This window comes from Silene latifolia, chromosome 1 (assembly GCF_048544455.1).
Source record: "Silene latifolia isolate original U9 population chromosome 1, ASM4854445v1, whole genome shotgun sequence".
NCBI lineage: Eukaryota > Viridiplantae > Streptophyta > Magnoliopsida > Caryophyllales > Caryophyllaceae > Silene > Silene latifolia.
This window is the reverse complement of record NC_133526.1, coordinates 82,722,152-82,749,591: the sequence shown is the minus strand read 5'-3', so window position 1 is coordinate 82,749,591 and position 27,440 is coordinate 82,722,152. Positions and strand designations below refer to the sequence as shown.

General features: G+C 35.7%; 1 protein-coding gene across 4 annotated transcripts; it reads right to left on the bottom strand.

Moving 5' to 3' along the window:
* Positions 1 to 16,194: 16,194 nt before the first annotated feature.
* Positions 16,195 to 25,586, bottom strand: LOC141607164 (uncharacterized). 4 transcript variants are annotated; one of them, XM_074426536.1, is made up of 20 exons: positions 25,499 to 25,586; positions 24,525 to 24,678; positions 24,126 to 24,148; positions 23,593 to 23,774; positions 23,211 to 23,273; positions 23,042 to 23,125; positions 22,842 to 22,884; positions 22,256 to 22,323; positions 22,051 to 22,146; positions 21,750 to 21,804; positions 21,302 to 21,401; positions 19,723 to 19,918; positions 19,105 to 19,234; positions 18,988 to 19,025; positions 18,823 to 18,862; positions 18,615 to 18,710; positions 18,488 to 18,513; positions 17,126 to 18,048; positions 16,821 to 16,864; positions 16,195 to 16,743 (listed from the first exon to the last, which is right to left on the bottom strand). In XM_074426536.1, exons 2-20 carry the CDS (start codon positions 24,564 to 24,566, stop codon positions 16,731 to 16,733), a joined length of 2,262 nt encoding a protein of 753 aa, XP_074282637.1. In that variant the 5' UTR covers positions 24,567 to 24,678; positions 25,499 to 25,586; the 3' UTR covers positions 16,195 to 16,730. The 4 variants fall into 4 exon arrangements, with proteins under 4 accessions (XP_074282637.1, XP_074282625.1, XP_074282632.1 ...); XM_074426524.1 differs by having other exon boundaries at positions 16,323 to 16,743; positions 17,130 to 18,048; XM_074426531.1 differs by lacking the exon at positions 23,211 to 23,273 and having other exon boundaries at positions 16,323 to 16,743; positions 17,130 to 18,048.
* Positions 25,587 to 27,440: the final 1,854 nt, after the last annotated feature.

Sequence of the window (27,440 nt, the reverse complement as noted above, 5' to 3'; positions counted from 1 at the left end):
GTCATATCTCCATGTATAACCAAAGAGGGAGAGAGCAAAGTCGAATGATCTTATTGTCAATTATTTGTTAGAGTCTTACTCAAATTCAAAATTGCTTTTCCAGGTGTTATTGTGATTCGATTTCTATAATAACCAATTTTGCTTAGAGCGAGAGATTGTTTTTATTATTCTATTATAATTATTATTAATATTAATATTTTATCATTTTTCATATCCTAATTGTTAGGAGTTCTTAGAAATTTGGAGACTCTCTAGTCGGCTAATATCTACATAAAACATAGCATTAAAATGTGAATAGGTTAATAATTTGTGGTAAGAGCGAAGAAACATGCTATGTTGCCTATGTACTCCGCATAACCGTCGAGGTTGAGATACAATTTCTAGGTGTTGTATGAATCTTCTTATAAGCCATGCCCACGTGTTAGTGTGACTCAAATTTTCACCTTGATTAGATTGTATAATATAATTGTACAAAGACTTGGTTTATTAATTAGTTAACCTTACAAATACATAATAAGTCTTATGAGAATAATATAAATTAATACAAATTCTTGTTTAATGGACACTTTTCGTTATAAGCTTGTGAAAAACATAGGAAGTCCAACTTATTATTATAATTTATTTAGTTCATCCAACAACTGATCATTTATTTTTTTCAATGTTTGAGTAGAAGTTAAAATTTTTAATCTTGTTTTATAAAGGCCGGGCTCTCTTATATAGATGAAAACTCAATAGTTTATGTACATAACTTTTTAGGTTTTTTTTAAAATAAAAGTTGGACTCTATAAAAAATTCTCATATTTAATTTAATTTATAAAAGTTTAGGGAAATAGGGAAGATTATAAAGCTTGGAGGGAGTATAAGAGAGCAGCAATTACGTAAAGTATAAATCCACTTGAAAGAGACAATTAGAACGTAAACAACCCAAAGATTACAATAAATGAATACATACACCATTTATAAATTCAAATGTTCCCTCCTAAACAAAATAATCTCGAGTACGCACAAACAATTTAACCCGTAAATTAGAATGAACAACACTTAATAACTTATTTTATTTCTGAATATCCAAACGTAACTCATTACTCACTTAAATACATATCTGAATTCAAAATAAACGAAGCTCATTCAAACATGAACATTTATTTCCTAATCTAACGAAAAGACAATTTTAAGAATAAAATTTACATATGTTTATATAATTACAACACTTTCCCATGAATACAGTGAAAAACTACATGTCTGAAAATATGATACTCGCTAAGACGGTAATACATAAGAAAACCATAAAATAATGTACAACTAAAAGGAAAAGAAAGTAATAAAAACTAATGTGGCTTAGAATTGATGCATGTTGTCCGATAATCTATGTGCAATCTTGTATCCAATAAGCTATAATAATGTGCACCTTGTTGTTCTGAGAATTACATTAAAAACATTACATTAGTTATTGCATAACCACCATTATCATTACAATTATTATTGTACATAATTATTAACAACTATAAGACAAATGAAGTGAATCACATAATCACATAACAATTAAAGACGAACATGAAGAAAGAAACAATGAGGATGAAAATAGGAATCGGTCTTTCCAATGAAGAATGATGCTCGTACGGAGTACGAAATATATATAGTACCGAAAGGGTAATATTGTTTCATCGTTATATTATTAGTAGACTTCTTGCTATAGTTATATCTATTGATTTATTTATACAATTTTTTGTGAGATCAATAACAACGCAAGAAACAAACAAAAGACTTGTAAGCAAACAATAGAGAAGAGACGCAAGAAAAAAATTATGAAACATGCGTGTTTTAATCTCTAAGATGCATGTATATATACACACAATAAAATTGTAGTGTTTGCATTAACATAGGTTTTGACTACTATGGATATACGGGTAACTTGATACATACATTAATATTTTATCTTTTATTTTATCTTTAAAGATTAAAATTTATTTTTGATATCATCACAAAGCTTGGAGTCTATGGATATACGGGTAACTTGATACATACATTAATAAAATTGTAGGTTTTGACTACTATGACATACGGGTACTTAACTTTTTAGATTAAGATTAATATTTACAAATTCTGTTTTTTTTCTAAGACTAATATTATTATTTTAATTGGAGTGTTTAAAAAACTTGGAGTCTCTAGAATTGCCTGAAAAAAACCTCTTTTATATATATATATATATATATATATATATATATATATATATATATATATATATATATATATATATATATATATATATATATATATATATATATATATATATATTGATTGATTTTCCCTATTTCATTTTTCGTCTATTCGCAATACCTTCCCTATTTCCTTTTTTGGTAAAGTTTTATCCTTATTTTAATCATCTCACCCCACAACAAATACCTCACAATACAAATACTTTATGCTTATTTTAATCACCCCACCCACAATAATACCCCCACAATACTTTCTCTCTCTCCAATCACCTCACCCCACAGCAATATTTTATGCTTATTTTAATAAAAACCCTTAAATTTTGTGTCAATGTCGAATAGGGAAGGTTATCCAGGATTGCAAATTCTCATTTGTGACGGGTATATCCGTCGCAAGCTTACAACGGGTCAAGTATTACTCATGTGGGGTAGATAAGACAAAAGCAGAATACCTAGGGAGTATCAATATGTTTTGTCTTATCTACCCACATGAATATTACTTGACCTGTCGCAAGCTTGTGACGGATATGTCCGTCACAAGAGAGACTTGTTGATCTGGAATATGAGGGAGTATAAAATAAATAAATAAAATAATAATTTTTTTAGGTATTGCGGAGTATTTGACATATAATATATATACGAGTAACATTTATGGGTTATCTTGACCCGTTGGGTCGAGTTCGACCAAAAATAAACGGTTCATTTTAGGTTTCAGTTGATCGGGGTGTGGGTCAATACTAACTTAACATTTTAGATACTTCATATTGAACTTAACGTATTGTGTTTTGTTAACATAGTTGTACACAAATTCTTATTAGAAACGGGTGTAGCTCTTTTAAACTTATTAAGACGAATCAAGTAGTATAAATAAGGCAAAATTAAATGCACAGGGAAAATAATAGATTTGTCTTATATACTCAAGTGGGATAATATTTGACCCGTTTTAATGTTAAGACGGATACCTCCATCTTTAGGGAGACTAATCGATAATTGTATTGTATTTCAAGAATGTTTAATTTGTCACTCAACCGTATTAACGTATGTATATGTATATTGGGTTTATATGGACGAATGTCAACTAATGTTTTGGATTATGCTCGCTCCGCTCAGTTAAATTTCACACAAAGTTAAAAAAAAAAAAAAATAAATAAATAAAAAAAAATAAAAAAAAAAGTAGTTAGATTTTAAAAAATAACTAGTTTTGTACCCGCGAAAATCGCGGACTTGTTCTATTTGTCCCATTTATTTGCTTTTGTTGACGTCCATCTTTAACTAAAATATAAAATATATTTTTTTATCGCGAATAAGCTATAAACCAAACATTTGTAAATATTTACTTCTTTTACATTATTTTTCATGATCATAGTAATATAGATAGAAGTTTTAATTTGAATTTTATTTCCATATATTTTAATACATGTTAATATTATTCATGAATATTTTGTAGTCAACAATTCAATGTAGCTAATTTTATAACTATAAATGTTTGTTTAAATTTTTTACAAATTTGTTATTTTTATGATGTACGTCATAAATAATTAAGCTAAAAACGGCTGCGTCTGTAATACTCCGTATTTATGAGTCTTTGGGTACTCTGTCGAGTAAGGGTAAGTTGCGTTTTAGAAAAGTTTCTGACCTGTTGGGTACTCGATCGAGTAGCTATGACACTCGATCGAGTAAGGGGGGTACTCGATCGAGTACCTTGGGTACTCGATCGAGTATCCGGTTTTACGGGGAGTTTTCTCGGGTTTTGTTAATTGTGTGATTAAGATATATAACCTTCCGTCATTGTTTCTAAATCACTTTTGCAAAACCTAATTTACTGTTTAAGAGAGAAAGCAAGCAAGTTCACCATCTTAATCGCATTGTTAGCAATTCCTGGAGTTTGGGAGGTCAGTTCTCATCGTTGATTATACCGTTGAGTTCCTTGCGTCGAGGGTAAGATCTATGTACCCTTTTTATTGTCTTTCCTTTAATTTGGTTAAACCCTAATATAGGGATTTGGGGATTTTTGAGTAGTATGTGATTTGGTAGCATTTATATGTTGTATGATAAGAGGAGGGTTCATAGAGGAAGCTTTTTGATACGGTGGTGAGAGACCGTCGACAACAGTGTGCTTTCCAGGTAGGATTTCCTACTCAGTATTAGTCCCATAATAATGGGGTGATTGTTGATGTGTTGAGATTGATTGTTTGATATAGTAATTGTATTGTGACGGTTGTGATTGTGATTGTGATTGTTGTCTATGGTTCTCGAGGCGTGTCCTCGGCTGAGTGAGGTCACTTGCGGGAGTGGCTTCACGCCCTAGTTTCGCCTTCTGTGGAACCCGCCACAGAAGGGATGTGCACATTAATGGACAGGGTTATCGCTCACTATGTGGAGCGGGGATTTGGTGGGTACGGCTGCGGTCCCCCAGCGGCGGGGTTGGTCCAAAGTGGACGATCGGTGATTGAGATGATTGGAATTGGTTGGTGTGTGTGTGTGTGATTAAGCTTGTCTGTTTATCTTATTGTTGATATATATATTGAGTTGTGTGATTAGTACTGACCCCGGTTGTTGTTTTGTAAACCTGCGGTGATTCATTCGGGGATGGTGAGCAGATATTGAGCAGGTATGAGATGAGTACTGGGATAGCTGGGATTGCCACGACATGATGATAAGAGTCTTCCGCTGTAGCTTACTAGTTTATTTACATTTCAGTTAGAACAGTCAGTTTGAGAACATGTATTACACTTTTGGTTTGGTTTTGAGAATTGTAACTCTTCACTAAGTATTTATATTTAAACGTTGTTTCTTCATTGTTTATTTGATTATCATTGCCTCGGGCAACCGAGATGGTAATATCTTCATACCTGAGTGGTCCTGGTAAGGCACTTGGAGTATGGGGGTGTTACAAATGGTATCAGAGCGACGATCCTGAAACCTGTAACCAAAGAATCTAATGAATATAGGGAGTCAATTAAAATGAACCCGGGGTAAAAGTTGTAGGAGCTAATGCAAAGGCTTGGGAGACGTCCTAAAGTCGCGAACTTGCCCTACAGTTTTGAACCGGTCACATGGGGGAGTGTTTGTCAAGTCGTATGTGTTGTTTGGTTAACTTGTGTGTGAATGTGATGAAGTGTGTGTAATTGTTGGATGTTTGAAGTAGAAATTTGAGAATGTGAAAGAAAGGTTGAGGATATATGGAAACTTGTTGTTGGAATGATAACATGTTGGATGTTTACAAGGTGGCGTTTAATAACATGGTATAATGACCTTGTAGATCGTATGAAAATATGCGTAGCATTATATGTTTAGTTATGATATAATACGTGGTTTTATAAAGTTTCCTTTAGACGGTTTTGAGATGATATTCGGGATGGATTGGTTAGGAAAGTATAAAGCTAAGATAGACTGTCATCAAAAGAAAGTGTCTTTAAGAGGTCCTAAGGGTGTTAGTGTGTCTTATCGTGGGTTTCTAGTCAAACCCAAAGTTAAGTTGATTGCACATTGTCACCTTGAAGTCTTATCCGAGGAAGGGATGTCCTTTGATCTTGTGCCATGTGAGAGATGACCGGATAGAGAGTCCGACGGTTGATGAGATACCAATGGTGGGAGAGTTTCCGACGCGTTTTCCCGACGAGATTCCGGGGTTGCCACCAAAGAGGGAGATAGATTTCACCGTTGAGTTGAAGCCAGGGACGGGGCCAATCTCTAAGGCACCGTACCGTATGGGTCCTAAAGAGATGGAGGAGCTCAGGAAGCAGTTAGATGATTTGATAGAGAAGGGATACATTAGACCAAGTGTATCGCCGTGGGGAGCACCAGTTCTTTTCGTGAAGAAGAAAGATGGGAGTTTGAGGTTGTGCATAGATTACAGGGAGCTGAACCGAGTGAAGGTGAAGAACAAGTATCCTTTGCCAAGGATAGATGACCTGTTTGATCAGTTGAGTGGTGCATCGGTCTTTGCTAAGATTGATTTGAGGTCGGGGTACCATCAGGTGAAGATTAGAGAGGTGGACATACCAAAGACAGCTTTCACGTCGAGGTATGGCCATTATGAGTATGTGGTGATGCCGTTTGGGTTGTCTAATGCACCGGCAGTGTTTATGGATTTGATGAATAGAATCTTCAGACAGTTCTTGGACCAGTTTGTAGTGGTATTTATCGATGATATCTTAGTCTATTCTAAGACTAAGGAGGAGCATGAGGAGCATCTGAGGATCGTGTTTCAAACGTTGAGGGAGCATGAGTTGTATGCTAAGTTGTCCAAGTGTGAGTTCTGGTTAGAGAAAGTTGCTTTTCTGGGGCATGTGATCTCTAAGGAGGGAGTGGCTGTGGATCCGGCGAAGATTGAGGCGGTGACAAAGTGGGAAGCACCAAAGAATGTTCTTTGAGATCGGGAGTTTTCGGGTTTAGCTGGATACTACGGACGGTTCGTGAAAGATTTTTCCAAGATAGCTAGACCTATGACAGCGTTGATGAGAAAAAGAGAACAGGTTTCGTTGGGATGAGAGTTGTGAGACGGCGTTCCAAACATTAAAGGAGCGTTTGACCACGGCTCTAGTCTTAGCATTACCTGAAGGGAGCGAGAACTTTGAGGTTTATACAGATGCCTCAAAGAATGGGTTGGGATGTGTGTTGATGCAGAATGGTAAAGTGATTGCCTATGCTTCTAGGCAATTGAAGCCTTATGAGGAGAACTACCCTACTCATGATCTGGAGTTGGGTGCGGTGGTGTTTGCTCTCAAGATTTGGAGATATTACCTTTATGGAGCAATCTTTAAGGTATTTTCTGATCACAAGAGTCTCAAGTACATCTTCACTCAAAAGGAGTTGAACATGAGACAGAGGAGGTGGATGGAGCTGATTGGCGATTATGACATGGAAATCATCTACCATGAAGGGAAGGCCAATGTTGTTGTTGATGCTTTGAGTAGGAAGAGTGTACATTCTCGTGTACACTCTATCTTTAATGAGGTGAGAGATGAGGTAGCGAGGTTTGGGATACATATGATGCGGAAAGGAGATGCCATGGGCGATATGACAAGATGACTTGAGTTTTATGATGACATTCGAGGTAAGCGGGCGTTGGATCCTAAGATAGTGGAGTGGAGAGTGGAGTAGAGAAAGGGACAAGTGTCCCGATTTTCTATTCATACGAGATGGTAGTTTGAGGTTTGATGGTAGGTGGTGTGTTCCTAATGATGAGGAGTTGAAAAAGACAATCATGACAGAGGCGTATTGTACACCATATTCAGTACATCCGGGTGGTGACAAGCTATACAAGGATTTGAAGAAAACGTTTTGGTGGCCTGGGATGAAGAAAGAGACAACTGAGTTTGTGTCCCGTTGTTTGACATGCCGAGAGAGTTAAAGGGAACAATGACGACCACACGGGGTAAGATTCGGTCTTTAGAGGTACCGAGTGGAAGTGGGAATCCATTTCCATGGATTTTATTGTGGGTTTGCCAAAGAGTCAACAAGGTAACAACATGATTTGGGTAATAGTGGATCGACTGACCAAGTCAGCTCACTTTGTTCCAATGAAAGATACATGGACTAAGGCACAATTGGCTATGGCCTATCGAAAGAACGTGCTTAAGTTACATGGAGTCCCTAAGGACATAGTGTCTGACAGAGATGCGAGATTTATATCGAGGTTTTGGAAAGAGTTGCGGGAATCGTTGGGAACAACTTTGAAGATGAGTACTGACATTTCATCCTGCGACAGACGGGCAGATCGAGAGAACAATCAAGACTCTTGAGGATATGTTGCGAGCTTGTGTGATGGATTTTGGTGGTAGCTGGGAACAGAGGTTGGACTTGATAGAATTTTCTTACAATAACAGCTATCACACTAGTATTGGTATGGCACCGTTTGAGGCTTTGTATGGGAGGAGATGTAGGAGTCCAATCTGTTGGGACGATAGTGCTGAGGCAGTGGTTTTAGGACCAGAGATGGTGCATGAGATGGTGGAACAGATTAAGATGATCAGGAAACGGATGAGAGCAGCTCAGGATAGGCAAAAGAGTTATGCAGATCTACATCGTCGAGACATAGAGTTTCAAGTTGGGGACAAGGTTCTTTTGAAAGTGTCTCCTATGCGTGGGGTTATGAGATTTGGGAAGAAAGGCAAACTAAGTCAGAAGTTTATAGCGCCTTATGAGATCTTAGAGCGAGTTGGGGAAGTTGCATATCGTCTGGCTTTACCAGCTGCATTAGAGAGAGTGCATAATGTGTTTCATGTATCGCAGCTGCGGAAGTATGTGAGTGACCCGTCACATGTGTTAGAGGCAGAGAGCTTAGAGCTAGATGAGTCCTTATCATATCTTGAGGTGCCTAAGCAGATTCTTGACCGAAAGGTTAGAAAGACTAGGAGTGGTGAGACAGTTCTGCTTAAGATCCTTTGGTCTAACCACGAGACTGAGGAAGCTACATGGGAGCCAGAGGAAGCTATGAAAGAGCGTTACCCTTTTCTTTTTGATCAGGTATGTATGGTTACGGGGACGTAACCTTGTTTCTTTTAGGGGGGTAGGAGATGATCGCGAGCAGTTTTTAAGAGTTTTACACCCCTTTTTGTATGTTGCGTCGGTATGTTTGTCGGGATGAGTTGGGGTTAGTAACATGTTTTATGTTGAATTTTATTTCGATTGTTGAGTCGGGAGTGTTATGGGAGTACCTTTGTTTAATAGTGGTTTGAACTTCGGGGACGAAGTTCCTTTTAAGGAGGGAAGACTGTAATACTCCGTATTTATGAGTCTTTGGGTACTCTATCGAGTAGGCCTTACTCTGTCGAGTAAGGGTAAGTTGCGTTTTAGAAAAGTTTCTGACCTGTTGGGTACTCGATCGAGTAGCTATGACACTCGATCGAGTAGGGGGGGTACTCGATCGAGTACCTTGGGTACTCGATCGAGTATCCGGTTTTACGGGGAGTTTTCTCGGGTTTTGTTAATTGTGCGATTAAGATATATAACCTTCCGTCATTGTTTCTAAATCACTTTTGCAAAACCTAATTTATTGTTTAAGAGAGAAAGCAAGCAAGTTCACCATCTTAATCGCATTGTTAGCAATTCCTGGAGTTTGGGAGGTCAGTTCTCATCGTTGATTATACCGTTGAGTTCCTTGCGTCGAGGGTAAGATCTATGTACCCTTTTTATTGTCTTTCCTTTAATTTGGTTAAACCCTAATATAGGGATTTGGAGGTTTTTGAGTAGTATGTGATTTGGTAGCATTTATATGTTGTATGATAGGAGGAGGGTTCATAGAGGAAGCTTTTTGATACAGCAGAAAGACCGTCGACAAAGTGTGCTTTCCGGTAGGATTTCTACTCGTATTAGTCCCATAATGGGGTGATTGTTGATGTGTTGAGATTGATTGTTTGATATAGTAATTGTATTGTGACGGTTGTGATTGTGATTGTGATTGTTGTCTATGGTTCTCGAGGCGTGTCCTCGGCTGAGTGAGGTCACTTGCGGGAGTGGCTTCACGCCCTAGTTTCGCCTTCTGTGGAACCCGCCACAGAAGGGATGTGCACATTAATGGACAGGGTTATCGCTCACTATGTGGAGCGGGGATTTGGTGGGTGCACGGCTGCGGTCCTCCATCGGCGGGGTGGTCCGGTGGGATCGGTGATTGAGATGATTGGAATTGGTTGGTTGTGTGTGTGTGACAGTTAAGCTGTCTGTTTATCTTATTGTTGATATATATATTGAGTTGTGTGATTAGTACTGACCCCGGTTGTTGTTTTGTAAACCTGCGGTGATCCATTCGGGGATGGTGAGCAGATATTGAGCAGGTATGAGATGAGTACTGGGATAGCTGGGATTGCCACGACATGATGATAGGAGTCTTCCGCTGTAGCTTATTAGTTTATTTACATTTCAGTTAGAACAGTCAGTTTGAGAACATGTATTGGTTTTGAGAATTGTAACTCTTCACTAAGTATTTATATTTAAACGTTGTTTTTTCATTGTTTATTTGATTATCATTGTCTCGGGCAACCGAGATGGTAATATCTTCATACCTGAGTGGTCCTGGTAAGGCACTTGGAGTATGGGGGTGTTACAGCGTCGTTAGGTCGATAAACAAAGCACTCCAAGATCGCAGTTACATATCTGATAGGTTTTTTTAAGAAAGTTAAATATATACTATTAATTTAACTTTTCCTCAGAATATATACTTTTTATCAAAAATATACATGTAAAATAGAGAATCTCGCCGATGATGAATGGTGATGCTTTGTAAGCCAACTAAAAGAGAAAAATAAGGAGTTAAATTTTAGGGGGGGGGGGGGGGGGGGGGGTGTGGAAGGGAGGAATCATCAAAAAGGAAAAGGAAGAGTTAGAGAGAAAATGAAGAGTTAGAGATGAATAAGGGGTCATAAACGTGATAATAAGTATTCTGTCTTAATTCTATGAATGAATATTATTAATTAGTCACATATTATCAAATGAAAGTTTCTTAGTGATTTTACGTTGTCGCATGTCTTATACATATGCTCAAGGTAGCCTTTTTGTATTATTATATAGATGACATGTAGATTATGATAGGTAATGTAGCATGCATTTGAGTTAGATATATAGATTATAGAGTTATTGATTTTACATACATAAATATGGAGCAAGGAGAAAGGTAAGGTAAAAGGTTTGCATGGGAGTGGTTTATAAATTATCTTATGAAATTAAAATAAGACATATAGTTGATGGTTGATAGTTTGACTTACTTTTTAATTATTTTTATAGATTATTATTATTAAATCCGCTTTGCATAAGAGTGATTTAAAAATTATCCTATGAAATTAAAATTATCTAAATTTAGTTTTTTACCATTAATTATGAGAGTAACTTTTAAATGTAAAATTGATAAAAAAAATTCATGTGTACTACTATGTTAGTATTTCTACGTGGACTATTTTTTGCCACGTCACAATTAATTGTTGCCATGTCACATTTGTCTACGTGGCGTTTAATGTCTAGCCTTTTAATAATATTTATAGATAATGAAAAAATAGTAAAAATAAGAGGGTTGCTAAACTACCCTTGTATAATGTCGTTCACTTGGTATGAATTAAGAAAATATGAGAGCATACTGGTATTTTAAGTGGTATAAAAGTAAACAATATAGCCATGTATAAAATCAAATTGAACATCCCGAAAAGGAAAATGTATGAAATTCAACTGAACAACAGAAATTTCAATAATCATATTGATGATTCACATGTATTAGTTAAATGATTTTAAAGCTATATTTTTTTTTTGAAATAGAGAAATAATTTATTAATAAATCGCCATACGGCACTTACAAAAGATATTTATAATCGAAAACGAATCTATGAGAAACCAAAGAAAAGGAGAAAGGAGATATGGAGCAAGGAGAAAGGTAAGGTAAAAGTTTTGCATGGGAGTGGTTTATAAATTATCTTATGAAATTAAAATAAGACATATAGTTGATGGTTGATAGTTTGACTTACTTTTTAATTATTTTTATAGATTATTATTATTAAATCCACTTTGCATAAGAGTGATTTAAAAATTATCCTATGAAATGAAAATTATCTAAATTTAGTTTTTTACCATTAATTATGAGAGTAACTTTTAAATGTGAAATTGCTAAAAAAAAATTCATGTGTACTACTATGCTAGTATTTCCACGTGGACTATTTTTTGCCACGTCACAATTAATTGTTGTCATGTTACATTTGTCTACGTGGCGTTTAATGTCTAGTCTTTTAATAATATTTATAGATAATGAAAAAATAGTAAAAATAAGAGGGTTGCTAAACTGCCCTTGTATAATGTCGTTCACTTGGTATGAATTAAGAAAATATGAGAGCATACTGGTATTTTAAGTGGTATAAAAGTAAACAATATAGCCATGTATAAAATCAAATTGAACATCCCGAAAAGAAAAATGTATGAAATTCAACTGAACAACTGAAATTTCAATAATCATATTGATGATTCACGTGTACTAGTTAAATGATTTTAAAGCTATATTTTTTTTTTGAAATAGAGAAATAATTTATTAATAAATCGCCATACGGCACTTACAAAAGATATTTATAATCGAAAACGAATCTATGAGAAACCAAAGAAAAATAATTTTTTTGTAAACTAGGGATCTCAAATCATGATATGATGATAGGCTCTCTCACACACCTAATCAAAAATAAATTTTCCTAGACACAAATGAATGTAGTAATAGGGGTTGAACACAAGGAGACGGGAGTTGCTAAACAAGTTGTTATGGAGTGAATTCTATCAAGGTCGGTTAACATATGATTAATTGGTCGGATAATGGAAGAAAACAATAATGATAAAGAAATAGTCTAGGGAGGTCGGGTCACACATGAAAATTATGTAAATGCTCAAGTTAATCATAGAGTTGATACAATCGTTAATTGTTTAGGCTTAAAGACAACCACCTCTCCGCCTTATTGTCAACCATAGATTGGGTCCTAGCGAACTCTCGTTATGACTAGGTCGTTCTACTAACACATGTTTAGTCTAATTCAATTTCGTGCCTCTCGACTTATAAAAGTGAATTAACAAATTTAATCTAAGATAGTGATCAATTATCAAAGACTAACAATACAATGCAAACATGTGAAAGAAACAATGAAACGATATTATAACATCCTAGTTCAACAATTACAAGAACTACTTATGCATTGTTTCCCTTTTTTCCCTAGACAAATTAAACTACTCTTACATAATGCAAACTAAACTAATGACAAATCACTACTACAGATACAAGCTATAACAACGGTCAAAAACCGTTGTTATATAAAAAAGCGGTCGTTGTTAAAGCGTCCGTTGTAGAAGGTTTTAACAACGGTTAGTTTTCTTACGGAAACCGTTGTTAAAACTATTAACAACGGTTTTAAATATAAAAACCCGTTGTGTAAAGTGTGACTCAATTTTGGGGGGAAAGTTATAACAACGGGTTTTAATATACAAAACCGTTGTTATAACTAAAGACAACGGGTTGTTTGTAAATAACCGTTGTTTGTTCTTAAAAAATAAAAAAAATAAAAATTAAATATTACTAGCTATAAATATTAAAGCATCCTTTACCAACATATTAAAGCATCCTTTACCAACATATATTAAAGCATCCTTTACTAACATTCATTAATTGAAACAACATGGCAATGAACCCTAATTTTATCAACAACGAAGAATGGCTTACACAAACGATTGAAGATGATGGTAAGGTTCTCTAGGGCTTCCGCCGATCAACACCCATTAATCAAAGCATCCCTTGAACATCAACGGAATTATTGGATTAAGAGGCGTGAAGCGATCGGCTTGTCAACAAAGCCTCATCATCATCATCATCTTCATACCCTAGTCTACTGTTACTGCATCGCAACTTGGTCTGCGGCCGAGAGATATGTTGAGTTGTACTCTTCCAACCTTATCTCCACATGCAAGTCGTGTCCTTGCATATATTCAATCTGTTATTGCAAAATATGAAGCCAATGACCGGTTAGTTAGCGGTATACCAGAGTGGCGTGATTGGTGGCAGTTGAGAAGCGCTTTTTACGCTTAACCGGGGTTGTTAAAACTTATTATACATCTTTTGATTTCGATAATTCTTTGTAATGTATTTGGTTTAAAATTAAATGAAATGATCATTTTGAAAGTGTTGAGTTATGCTTGTTTGATTTGCTTCCATTTTTTCAACTCCATAGATCTATCTGTCATCATCAAGATCCGATTATGGCACAACTTCCTAACATATATGGCACAACTTCCTAACATATATATTAATTAAAAAACAACTCAACCCACACATTAGTATAAATACATTGCATTATCTCAACTAACATGCATTTCCATTATCTCAATATATTCTCCAAACCCTAATCGCTAAAACATGCTCGATCCGTCTTGAAGGACGCCAAAGAAGATGGAAATGAAATAATTAGAAACACATACATGGAAATGAAATAATTAGTGAGATCTTTGAACGGAACCTAATGGTCGATAAAAACACATACATTGAAATGAAATAATTAGAACAATAAAATAATGACGATGAAACAAACCCGATAATTACGTAACGTACGTAAAGAGACGATGAAATCAACAAAGTGACGGCGAGAAGATAAAGCGGCGATGAGAAAGAGAGAAAGAGACGATGAGAAAGTGTGTGTTTTGTGTTTGTGTTTGGTTTGGTCACTTCTTTGGGTTTGTGTTTGTGTATTAAGGTTTGTGTTTTGTGGTTGCAGCAGACTTGTGTTTGTGTGGTTTATAGTATGGAAGGTATTGACAACGGTTATTAAACAACAACCGTTGTGAAATATGTTTTGACAACGGTTATAAAAAACACCCGTTGTTAAATAAGTTTTAACAACGGGTTTCAAAAATAACCGTTGTGATTACTTTTCACTAAATTTGCGCCAATTTTGCGCCAAATTATTAACAACGGTTGTGCATGGGTGACCCGTTGTTAAAACTAATAACAACGGTTTTTATAACCATACCCGTTGTAATTTATTTTAGTAAAATTCGCGCCATACATTCTACAACGTCTATTGTGATTTTCGTGAATAATCGTTGTTAAAGGGGCGTTGTAGTTGCCTGGATTTGTAGTAGTGAATGATAAATTGATCATAATAATAATTAATTGATAATGAAAATGACAAGGGAGATAATAGAACAATACAAGAAATAGAATTACCTTAATAACTGGAAATGAAACATGGAATTGAAGAACAAATGCTTGAATGGAAATTGTAATACAATATTGAAATGTTAAAGGAATGTAAATAACATAAAGGAAATCTAACCTATATTTTATTCTAAAACTAAGACTAAAACATATATGAAAATGTGTGGAAAGAGGTGTAAAAAGTGTGTTTTAGGTCCCGGATCAACTCCCTTTATATAGGGGTGAATGATGAAACGTAAACAATTAAGAGGAGGGTAACCCCGATCGGGGTCATGGTGATTTCGCCTCTTTGTCTTAAATCCGTCTTAAATTGCAAAGGGAATCCAATGTTATGTTTGCATGCCTCTTGATTACTCCGGTTGAATGCTTCAAAACATGGCATCCTAAGCTCCTTGCTCTCAACTTCTTTATGGGCTTCATTTTATTTATCTTTGTCCATCAACCCATTTGGATATCTTCATGCTCGGGTTTCCAATTAAAGACCAAAATGCCCCTTTGCTTCCCGAAACACATTTGCATGGTCAAGACTTGCTCTCATTAGCCTCGTGAACTTGGGTAATTGCTAATTTGACGGGAAAAAGCTATCAACGGCTTCATTTCCTTCAAAATACAATGAATACGAGCAAAAACACCTAGAACACGGAATTAGCTCATTAAATCACTAACATAGTGCAAATGACATATAAAATGGACTTATCATCTGACAATTCGGCTCGGCCTTGTATCACTATCTTCATGCAACTTTTGATGAGGGGATCTTTCGTATGATAAATTGTAAAAGGAAAAATACCTCTTATTGGCTTCGAAGATCGTTGACAAATAACTTGTATCCATTGAAGTAATGTGCGACGAACTATCAACAAACTACTCTTCTTTATTACGAGTGAAACCGAACTCAGGATTAACTAAATAACCCCCGAAATAGAGGATTAAAAAACGATTCTCCCAAAAGAGAGACTTTTATTGACTGGATGATAAAGCACGCATACTATTGATTGAAAAAAGAAGCAGTTTTGGGGCTTACCATCGATTGATTATCAATGGCAGCCCCGGATGGAGGCTAAGTTGTTTAGAGAAGAGGTCAGAGGGAGAGAGATGGAGGCTAGGTTTTGTAGTTTAAACTATGTGAGGATTTTAAAGCTATATTTAAAATAGCATACCCGTGCAAAATTGCACGGGTTGAAAACTAGTAGGAGTATGTAATAGAGGTACTCTCTAATAATAATAAAAAATGATACCGTATGTAATAGACTAATAGGAGGTACTCCGTAATAATACTTTATATAATCTAATGAGTTGTCAACAACTGTAAAAATTTGCTTATTGCAAGAGTTAATACTTTATATAATCTAATGAGTTTGCAACAACTAAAAAAAATTGTTTATTGCAAGAGTCGAACCCGCATCTCCTCTGAGATGTACTTGTACTTTACTATTAGGCCACATACATTTTGATGCAACCATAGAAACGTATTATTTATTTATCCTTTGACAAAAACCAGCAATATAGAGAGTAACAAAATTTCATCTTCTTTGTCAAATTTTCGGGGTTTGGGGTAGCATGCTACTATGGTAGCTACGCCCCTGGCAATACTACTCATCACAGATGATAAATCGAGAAGAAAAAATTTACAAAATACCATTCGGAATACTTATGTCTGCAATATTCATATCAAACATCATGACAGTCTCTTTGTAGTGTCCCACATAGCAGCCTTTCGTTGTGACACACAAAAAAGCTGGAAAACATATCTTTCAACTGTCATTACTTGGCACGAAGATTCAATCAACGATGTCTTCATTTCAAATCCTTTTAGTTTGTCATCATCCACAGACTTGGTCACAAAACAACTGACTTCAGCCACAGAAGCTGTTGAAAAAAAGTTTAAATTAGCGGTAGAGTAATACTGCGTTGAATCTGAAGAGAACCTGTATCAAAACCAGTACCTTTGAGATTCTGTTGATAAAGACCTGGAATATTCCCCTGCAATCTGAAAGGATACAGTGAATGCAAAGTTTAGCGCTAGTTTAATGCAACTGAAACATTTGAAAAAATGATATACGGAGTAAAAGAGTAGGAACAAAATGAAAGCAGAGTATTGTATGAGACCGTTTCACATGTGAGATCATCCCTAATCTTCATGTATTCCTCATTCAGGTAAACGGATAGTGATTGGTCTCACATGTTAGATTGTCTCATACAAGTTTTTGTTGATATCAGAAAAAAAAAAAAAAATTAAGAGCGTCTCAACTGACTCTTTTGTGTTCAACTCGTCATCGAACTCATGTTGGATAATAACTGGTGGTGATGTCTCCTCTGCATCTTCTTCCGAAGAATTTGTGAATATCACTTTGTGGTTGCTGTTCTTCTCCTTGCAAAAAGAGGTTCCATTTTCCTTTATATTTGTTTCTTCGCCAGTTGATTTGCTCTCATTGCTTGTATTCATGCTTTCGGCAGAATTTTCGTTGATCTTTTCTGACTTGCTTTTTTGCTTGTCACCCACTTCATGGGTGACACTTCCCTGGGCTGATAATTCTGGAACTGGAAATGCAGCTTCTGTGTCTCCGAAGCAATCAGCAACATCTGCTGAGTTTGGAGACTGAACAGGGATGTTAAGGTCATCTCTCACACCACACGAGCTTTCCTTATATCTACCTCCCATGGAGAAGGAGGTTGTGAAAGATTGCCTCGGGCAGAATGATTGAAAGAATGGAATATTTTCCGCTGAAAATTGTCCAGGAGTCTTTTTCTCAAATATGCCTGAACGGTAACCAGAGGTATTAGGTGGATCATCTTGTACATTGATTGTACCAAATGGATCCCTTCTTGGGGAGCGGTGTCTGCTTTTCGAAGATGCCGGAATGAAAATACCAGGAATTGTATCTGTATTACCCAATGGAAACTCGCTCTCGGGCAACCAGCTATCTTCAACATGGAATCTCTCGTTCAACATATTCTGTGAAATGTAAGCAGATTTTGTGTGCCCTGCATTTGATCTCTGATATTTTCTCGACCTATTACATTCCTTTGCTCGTCTATTTTCACGTGTCATTATGTCCTGCAATTCTTCATGTAAATTTTCTTTCGCATTTGAGTTTAAATGCCAAGGCAGATCCTCATCGTATCTTCTTACGCGTCTTTCAGATGGCATACCAGCAACCTTCCGACCCCTCACTGAAGATAAGAATATTAAAGCAAGTACTTCTAAAACAAGTTGTTAATTTAGTTAACCTGAAATATATCCAACCCCTATACTTCCTAACAGGGTGAAACAACTTGAGTACTTGACCTTAGCTTTCTGAGAGAACATAAGGTCTAAAATAGCAAGATTTAATTGCCAGCACTTTGCACTCGTGGTGCCTGAGCTGATAGAAAAACTCGACTACTCATGGATAATTCAATGATAAAGAAATTATGTTTCCTTTAGGTGTCTCAGCTCTAATTTATAGACAGCAGACTATTTTACACAGGACAGCACATTGTAATTTATAAACCAAGTCATATTAAAATTAGTTGAACTCTTTAGAAGTCATACTAGCTATAAATTGTAGACGGAGCAAGCAACTTAACAAGCAATGATAATTGCATTTCCTGAGTTGAGAATTGTAGATACCTGCAGTTGATGAGCATGACTCTTCACTGCCAAGACAGAGAGAGAATACAATTAGTGAAAGATGTACTTCATGCATAGAAATCATGACTAACTTTAGAAGTCATAACAAATGATTGCCAGCACTCACCTAAATGAGGTCAAATTATCTCCTCTATCTTCCATACTCATGTAAGGAGACAAACACGTAGCTTGTTGTTTGTAATTGCACATAAAGGAGGAGTACCTAATACATAGGAATCATTTAAAGCTATTCAGAATAATTTGTAGAATTTTGTATGAGATTTCAGCATTAACAAGCTTTTTTTTTTCTGAATAAATAAGAGAGATTAACATACTTGGGTTCCTCCAAAGAACAAAATAGACGATCTCCTTCATCTGACAGGCGCAGCCAACAAACCAGTCCAAAATGAAGAAGAGCAGAAGAGGCAGTGAGTAATACTCACTGGTCAAAGTATCTAGACCGACAAAACGTACAGAGAGGTAAGAAAGAGGTTCAGCACCTAAATCGTTGTATCTACCAGTTTTATGCTCTTGAGACCTGCATTAGTTGTCAAAGTGGTAAGTCAAAATTTGTCCTTTGAAGAAGTAAAGCAATAATAGTTCAGCTACAGATCTACCTAGGGAGTAACTGCGGCTCTCTTGACCCAAAAACTGGAGAGACATTTCTCATGATATTAGCATCACCATTCTTCCAGTTCGATCCATATTTCTCATTAGCTATGTTGCCGTCCAAGAACGAAGAACCCACTGCCAGACGATCAAAGAAAAAAAAGTCAGATGAACATACAAACTTCGGAATGTTCTAGAATTCTACAAGGGTAACTCATTAAGCGGGTTCAGATAAGTAGTTGAGAAACTTAAGTGATGACAAGTAACAGAACAATCCTACCCCATATTATGACCGCGGGCTTTGGCAAGTAGCTAGTATTACAGTTAGAATCTCAGGTACATACATACATGATTTGACGAGTATTTTGCCTATAACATTGCGATGTGATAGCAGTATGGTCGATGGTCAACACAGCATATTTGTAAACTCAACTATACTGATAGTCTGTGCTTTGAAAAATTATTGAGAATTTTGAGTACCTAACTTTGATATCGAAATAAATACGATGGTAGTTTTATGAAATCAGTTTGGTCACATCGCTTGCCTTTCAACATATCAAAACTATCTAAAAATCAATTGCACAAAATAGGACATTTATTAACTCACAGCCAGTGTACTCCCATACCATTCCAGAAATTAGTATCTCTGTCTTCATTCAGCGAATTCATCTCCCACTGTTTGGTACCATTTTTATAGCCAGCTTTTACAGGTGATAGCTCATGCTCTGAGTAGCTTAATGGTGGGAGCACATCTTCTGATATGAGAAATGAATCGAGGTGATTGTCACAAGTTGGTTCTTTATCGTCCTTTAAAAAGCATTCCTGCATTTTATGAATTAAGAATCTGAGTAGCGGAATCTATAAAAGTGCAATATATTCCGTTATTCATAGGAAAACTGGCTCACATGCTGAATTCTTACATAAATATTACTTCGTACATTGATAAGCCTGGGCCTCAGAAAATAACCAACACGTCTTTGATTGACAAACAATAACTGTACAGGTTACTACGCCTATGTGCAAAATAAACACCACAGAATATCATCATCTGCAAACTAATGAATAATCATCTCAAACACATTCAGCCAGTTAGGAAATCCATCTCTTTCTTTTCTCTATTAAAACCACCCCGCTTTAGAGTTGTCAATGTCACAGATCTTCATGTATTTATCATTACGTGAACATAATAAGAAATTTTTATCAAAGGGTTGTGTCAGGGACGGAGCTACGGATGGTAAGTAGGGTTGGAGCCAGTGCTAGAAGCCTAGAATTTAATATAAGATTGTTTGTGTGACTTCTATCATATGAAATGTGTAGACTGGAGGATAGGAATTCAAGGCTAGCTGTGTACTACTACTCTCTTAGTGTACTTTTAATCTTTCCATAGGTTTAGCTAGGCCTGATCCGCCCTGAATGACCCTACCAAGCATACCAACCAAAATATGACCCCAAACCCAAATAATTCCTTGCCCCGAATTTTGATGGCTCCAAACTAACCCTCACCTATCAATGACTCCCTAATTGCACATCTGAAACATATTCGAACCTGAAACTGTCCAGATCCGACAACAAACATACCTGAAATTGCCCAGACCCAAGCCAACCTCACCTGTACCCAACCTAAATGACCGGTTTGTCAGGTCTAGGTTTGCTTACAATTTTGCCCCCCATGACTTAATAATTTTCTCGTTATCTCATTATAGTAGATCACAGGATGACCAGGAAATGAAACTTGAATCAATCTTATCTACTCCCTCAAAATTTCAAATATTAAGCAAGTATTAGAGTTTGGTATCACTTAAGACACAACAGCTGCAAGCTTCTTCAGTAAGGCATAAACATCATGAAGCACATTGTAAGAAGTATTTTCTTATCCAGCCATTCCATTTACAACTAATGAAAGAACAAACATGCTACAGCTCCAATAATCAGGATTATTCACATTTAGAAACATTCCATATCTCCCACCCAGAGAACCCTCAATTTTCGGGCAGACAGAAAACGACATCTGAAAATCATTGTAATTTTGACAGTCAAATTATTATTTTATTTTTCAACACACATATGCCCGCGCCCCTCGCACCCCTGATCAACCTTAAGTTCTGGTGTGACAGGTCTACTATGTCTCAGCACATTTTTGTGAGTAAATGCCACTACACACTACTACAGTACAAATTTCAAAAGAGAGTTGGTTAATGTTCTAACCGTTTCCATTCCAAGCTCGTCCAGCATGCTATTCAAATTTTTGCGAAACTTTAGCTTCTTAGCAGCCTTGCTAAATGATGACTTGTCATCACAACTTATCCTGTAGTACATAGGAAGGCAGTATCAGTACCGGGTGTCTTCAGCTTGCATTAATCATTAACTACTAACACACAATCATCACACAAAGCTTGGAAGGCATATCAACAAAGCACAACCAGTGACATCATAAGTAAATACTATCTAGACTTTAGCCATTACTTACGAGCCAAATGCCACTCGCCTATTAAAAACACACACAAGAAAAGTACATTCTTGACCTGTTGTGTGTTGAGAACCCATTAAACCAGTGCAATATCAAAATACACGGCTTTACATTATTCATCCGGAATGCCGATGCCCTATGCTAATTTATCCTATCGTCATTTCCAAGTGCAGAAGTTGCTATTACCTTGCAGGTAGCTGTGGAGACTGCTTAGGTGTTTCTGTTCCTAGATCCCCTAACCCTGATAAAATGGGCCATTTGTTAGAAATCAGAACAAAAATGATGTGTAAAGCTTTAGGAAAAAGGGCTCTCAAACAATGCTATCAACACTGCCATTTTTACTTATCTCGAATTTAGCTGATAAGAAACACCCTCATATTTCAAAAATATATTTATATCACCTTCTGAAAGTTTTAAGAGAACTTTTATTAAGTAAGTCCACAAACGTCAAACACAAAAAACAAAATGATAAACAGAATTACAACACCGTCTACAGAGAATGCAACGTGAGCTTCTTGTACAGGCTTTCCGTCTGAAGTGTTGGTTGGTCCGTCATCTCCAATTATATCCAAAATGGAAGTCTCTTGAAAAGTTTGAAATGTAAAGAATAAGTACATTAAAAATGTGCAAGTAATTCATGTCTAATGAAGAATGTCTGCTTTGGAAGAACCAAAAGGTATTTTGCAACTCACGGTTTGAAGAATCAATTCTCCAGCATTTTGACTCAGCATTTCTGGCCATTGAGGTATTTTTCCAAGTGCTGAAACCACCAAATAGATAGAAGTTCAGTCAAACAACGTAACTTTTGGCAAAGTCAAAACCAGAAGAGGCAGTGAGCCAGTGACTATAATGAAGCATCATAAGTACAAATTCTCAAACAAGATAACAGACTATAACTAGTAGTCAAACTTGTTACGTTTAAGTTTTAACAATAATACCAACATGTTTGAAACTGTCAAATGAAGGTAAAGTGAAAACATAAAAAAAGGACGAAAAGGAAAGAGACACGATAAATAGACAATATAAAAATAATCTATGAAAGTCCTAAAAATGCAGAGAACTTTTTTCTTCAAAAAAGTAAAAAAGAAAAATGTAGATATAACAAATAGATTAACAAGTCTAAGAGATATTTAATACGAGTATAAGATATAGGATATATGTAACAATATGACTACAATTGCTATTAGACACTGAGATTATTGAGCCGCAGAAGATGCATAAATAGTTAAATATACTTAAACTCTGTTTGCACTGAATATCCTCAAATGAGAGACTTACTCTTTTGAGGACACCTTTTCCCCTAGATGGCTTGATAAAGTCTCTGGTTCAGCACATATTTAATAAACATTAGTTACTACGACTATAGAAATAACCCCAAGCCTCGGTGAAATAAAAAATTAAGAATTGGTTAACAGGAGTAATCACTGTAAACTTTAGATGCTACTAACGATTGAAGTTCCGCTATAAGAAGGGCATACTTGTTGCAGTTGGTTTAACATAATCTGCAGCAGCAACTTCATCGGTCACTGCTATTGGCGACCTCATGGAGCTTTGACAATTTTCTGAAAAGGCATAATCTCAGGTTTCATTATTGTTGTTCATATATACTTCGAATATATGAAACCTGATCAAATTGTCGGCGCCTACTTATTTCTACAGCTTCGAAAGCTTTTGCACGAGGAGCTCTATTGGCCATCATTGATGTGCTCTCTGTCACAGTATCATTATGAAGTTAAGCTCTGAGTAGTTCATGCTGGAGAGGGAATTAGAGAACCTTATTCAAGAAAAAATCTGCAGGAAATTCTACACTCTATTCCCGTAGTTCCAAACCATAGGATAGTGTGGACGTGTGGTTATTTAACAAGGGATAGGATAAGATTCATCGTTTGGTTCAAAAGTAAATAAAAGACTTCTGCAACTGAAATAGTCGGAAAAAACTAAACGAGTGTCGTGATTTCATCAGTTTATGTAAAAGTAGAGCTGGAAATTTCTATCATGACCACTGAAATAGATGGTTAGTTGGTCTCACCGCTGACACATGCAGGTCTGCATTCTTCTGCAACTTTCGGAACATTGAGAAGACTCAAAATATCCAGTGATCTATTTCCCTTTTGTTGGGTATATGCGGCAGGACTATCATTATGGCTCTCTACATTAGTAGCCTCCTGTTGCTGCTGCTGTCTTTTCCTTTGCTCAAAAAACTGTTGTTGCCTACAAGGTCATGAATGTTGAATAAAACAGGTTAAAGATCTTCAATTTTAAGTGGTTTCTTCTAGATTCACTCGGTACATGAAAGAGTCCATAAGTAGTCGTTACTAATTCCATGGGAGCCAAAGACTTGCTGTTATTTGTCTTCGAAATAAGATGGAATACTGGAATATTAACAACTCAGCAGAAGTAAAATTGAACAACTATAAACATCCTGACCTGAAGCGACATCCTTATCTAATAATAAAGGTTTATGACGCATAAGCAAGATCCCTAAGCAAACGAAAGTACTAACTAATGCAGTTGTATCTCAAGGACATGAGAATTGGAAAAGAGAAGGCGAAAAAAAGTTACCTTTTCTGTGTTGACTTCCTCGACTGAATTTTACGTTCATGCCGCACAATAAGAAAAGAAGCCCATCCAGCAAGCAGGAAGCCCAAGGTAAAGTTAGTGACGACAACACAAACAAACTGCATCTTGCCATAAATGCAAAAAGGAACACCAAGCAGCCATATAACGAAACTAATCAAGGGTTCATCATACGATCAAGGTTCTTATGATTTATTGTGCTCGTTGAAAATGATGATGATGCGAGTATTCAATTTTAGGATCAAGCCATATAAATGAAAAAAAAAATGAAAACATCAAGCCAGTTCTTCATCGCAGAGAAACAAGTATACTACTATTATGTTTGGCTCAAAATTCTCGGTCAATCCAAGCAACGCAAAGAACTGAAGGTACAAGTGCACTTACAGCTGTGACCTTCCGCCTTGACCCTCCCATCCACTGCAACATTTTTTGCCAATACCAATGCACCTCTTCACCACAGTCGACGTATCAGAGTGACACACTCAGTCAGCAAGGCAGCTCATTCACTTACTCTCGGAACCCTAGAATTTTTTTATCTCTACAAGTGAAGATTGAGCATTATCAGTTTGAAACTTGCCGCCAGCTACATTTTATTCTAATAAACATACCTTTACATATAACAAATTACGACCAAATTTTTTGGAAAAGTCATCTCATTCCTTTGATTTTTTTTTTTTTTCCATTTGTTATCCCTCGCTCGTTCACTAGTTTGAGCTTCATACATGAAAAAACGATAAAAAGCAGTCGCAACAGCTAGAATTGCTATAATTGAATAATGCATTTGACAGAGAACTGCATACATTACCATTAAAAACGCAAATCAATGAATATAACGATCAATTAGATGATGAATGCAGCTGATATATAACTATATAAATAACCACAACAGCTCAAATTGCTGTAATTGAACGATGCATTTGACATGGAACTACATACAATACAATTAAAAGCGAATATAAGGATCGATTAGATGACGAATGCAACTGATACATAAGTAACCGCAACAGCTAAAGTTACTGTAATTGAACGATGCAATTGAAATAAAACCACATATATCACAATCAAAAGCCAGAATCAATGAATTTAACGATCAATTAGATCACGAATACAATTGATGTAGAGCTGCATACATGAAATATCGATCAAAAGTAACCGTAACAGCTAAAATTGGACGACACAAAATTTCAAAAATGCAACTTATTACTACAAGAAATCAATCAATTGTTCATAGCATTATATACAGTGTGTGCATTATCTGGATTTAAAGCAAAATTCATCAAGTGCGATCGATTAAGAAGCAAATTGAGCTAAAGATTACGCAATTTTTCAGTAAAAATAGCGAGAGAAATTGAAATTACCGGACAAAAGAGCGACGCATAGAGGAAGAGAAAAACGATGACAAGAGAATGAATTATTGGCGCGGAACCTTACTGTTGTGGTAGCCTAATAGTTATTGTACGGGGCCTCCCGAGATTGGGACATGGGCTATGGATGGACGAAAAGGCTACAAGTACACGGGGTGTACAAGGGCCTTGGTACACAGGCCAGTGAGAGCACGTCAAGTGGAGTTTGGTAGGGATCATATGGAATCTTTTTCAAATGAGTTTTTAGAGGGATAAATTTGAAAATTTTGAATTTCAAATTCAAAAAAATACAACCTATTAATTGCTACACTTTCCAAAGATCATTAGCAATATTAATCTAATTTTTTTATACTAATCTCTATACTAATTATTTTTTGTTTCTTATATTTATTTTATATTCTTATTTATTTTAACCTCCTTTCTCTAACTAAAAAAAATCGTTTCTCTCACTTAAAAAAATCAGTATATTTTTTTCCCCAAATCTAATAATCCATAAAAAAAATCAGTATATTTTTTTTTCCCAAATCTAATAATTTCTTAAAAAAATAAGTATATTTTGTTTCCAAATTTAATAATCATATTTAATTATTAAAACAAAAAAAACTCATACTATATTTCAATTGTATCGACACCACCATCATCTTTCAAATATGAGTTTTTTTTTTTTGAAATTGTCATCTCATTAATAATCAACTAGGCGTAGGTTACAATGAAGATAACAAATAGACAAAGGAAAATCAAGATTGCTAACGTAAAAAATACATTCAAAATAACTATCTAAATATCGTAATGATGCTGTAGCTCCAAAATCATAAATTTCTTGAATTTATGAATAATCGATGTCTTTGCATCCTTCTTGATGGAGGGAAACAGTGTAGCCGTCTTGATGTATTCATCCACGAAACAAATCTGATAATCTCCCCGTCGATTAAAACTTATTATATTGATAACAATCCCACGAAAAAATGGAAAAACCCCGAAAGAAGGGACGGAACAACAGATCTCACCAAAAGGGAGACTATTATTGAAAATAAGATAGATCTTCAAATATGAGTTTTAATCAATCTTGTTCTTGCGATTCACATTGTTATCATAACTTGGTTCCAATCCGTCAACTCGTGAAGAAAAATGGACCTAACAAAGGAATGTTTTTTTTATCGTTGTCCCTTATGGAAGGTATATTTATGTTTATAGCTCAAAATAATATAATTAGTATAATATCTATGTTTATTGCTCTAATTAATTTTTAATGCATCTTTAGACTGAAGATTGTGGTTACTTCGTATGGGATGAATGCGTGGAGGTTGATCAGAACATGAACAGGTTGATTGATCTAAACAACTCTTTGGAGGATAGGTTACGGCAATTGACATCGGAAAATATTAAATTGAAATCTCAGAAGTTACGTGCTAGTAAATCAGAAAAGTTAGCTCGTCGGTTATTGTATTATTCATGGGTTGTATTTGTATTATTATTATCAATTTGTATTGTGATAATACTACATAAATAAGAGAAGAAGCTTTAATTTGTTATTGATTGTTGATCTAAATTTGTATTTTGACGATAGTTGTCCATTATTCGTTGTCGATCAAAAATAATTTCGGTCTCGGTTTGTTATGCTTGATTATTTAGGTGTTAAAAACTTAAAATGAATCAATTGCAAAAAGAAAAAGAAAAAATTTGTAATGTGTTAACTTTGCAAATTACAAATGATATCTACTTACTGACGGCCCAAATAAATGAATGGATGAAAATGGCCCAATTGAGGAAGTAAATGGGTCGACGAGAAAGAATGGATGAAAATGGCCCAATTGAGGAAGTAAATGGGTCGACGAAAAGTAATCGATGAAAATGGCCCAATTGAGGAAGTAATAATGGGTCTAGTTACCGAAGGCCCAAGTAAGTTAGTTGATAAATAGAATGACCCCAAATTGTT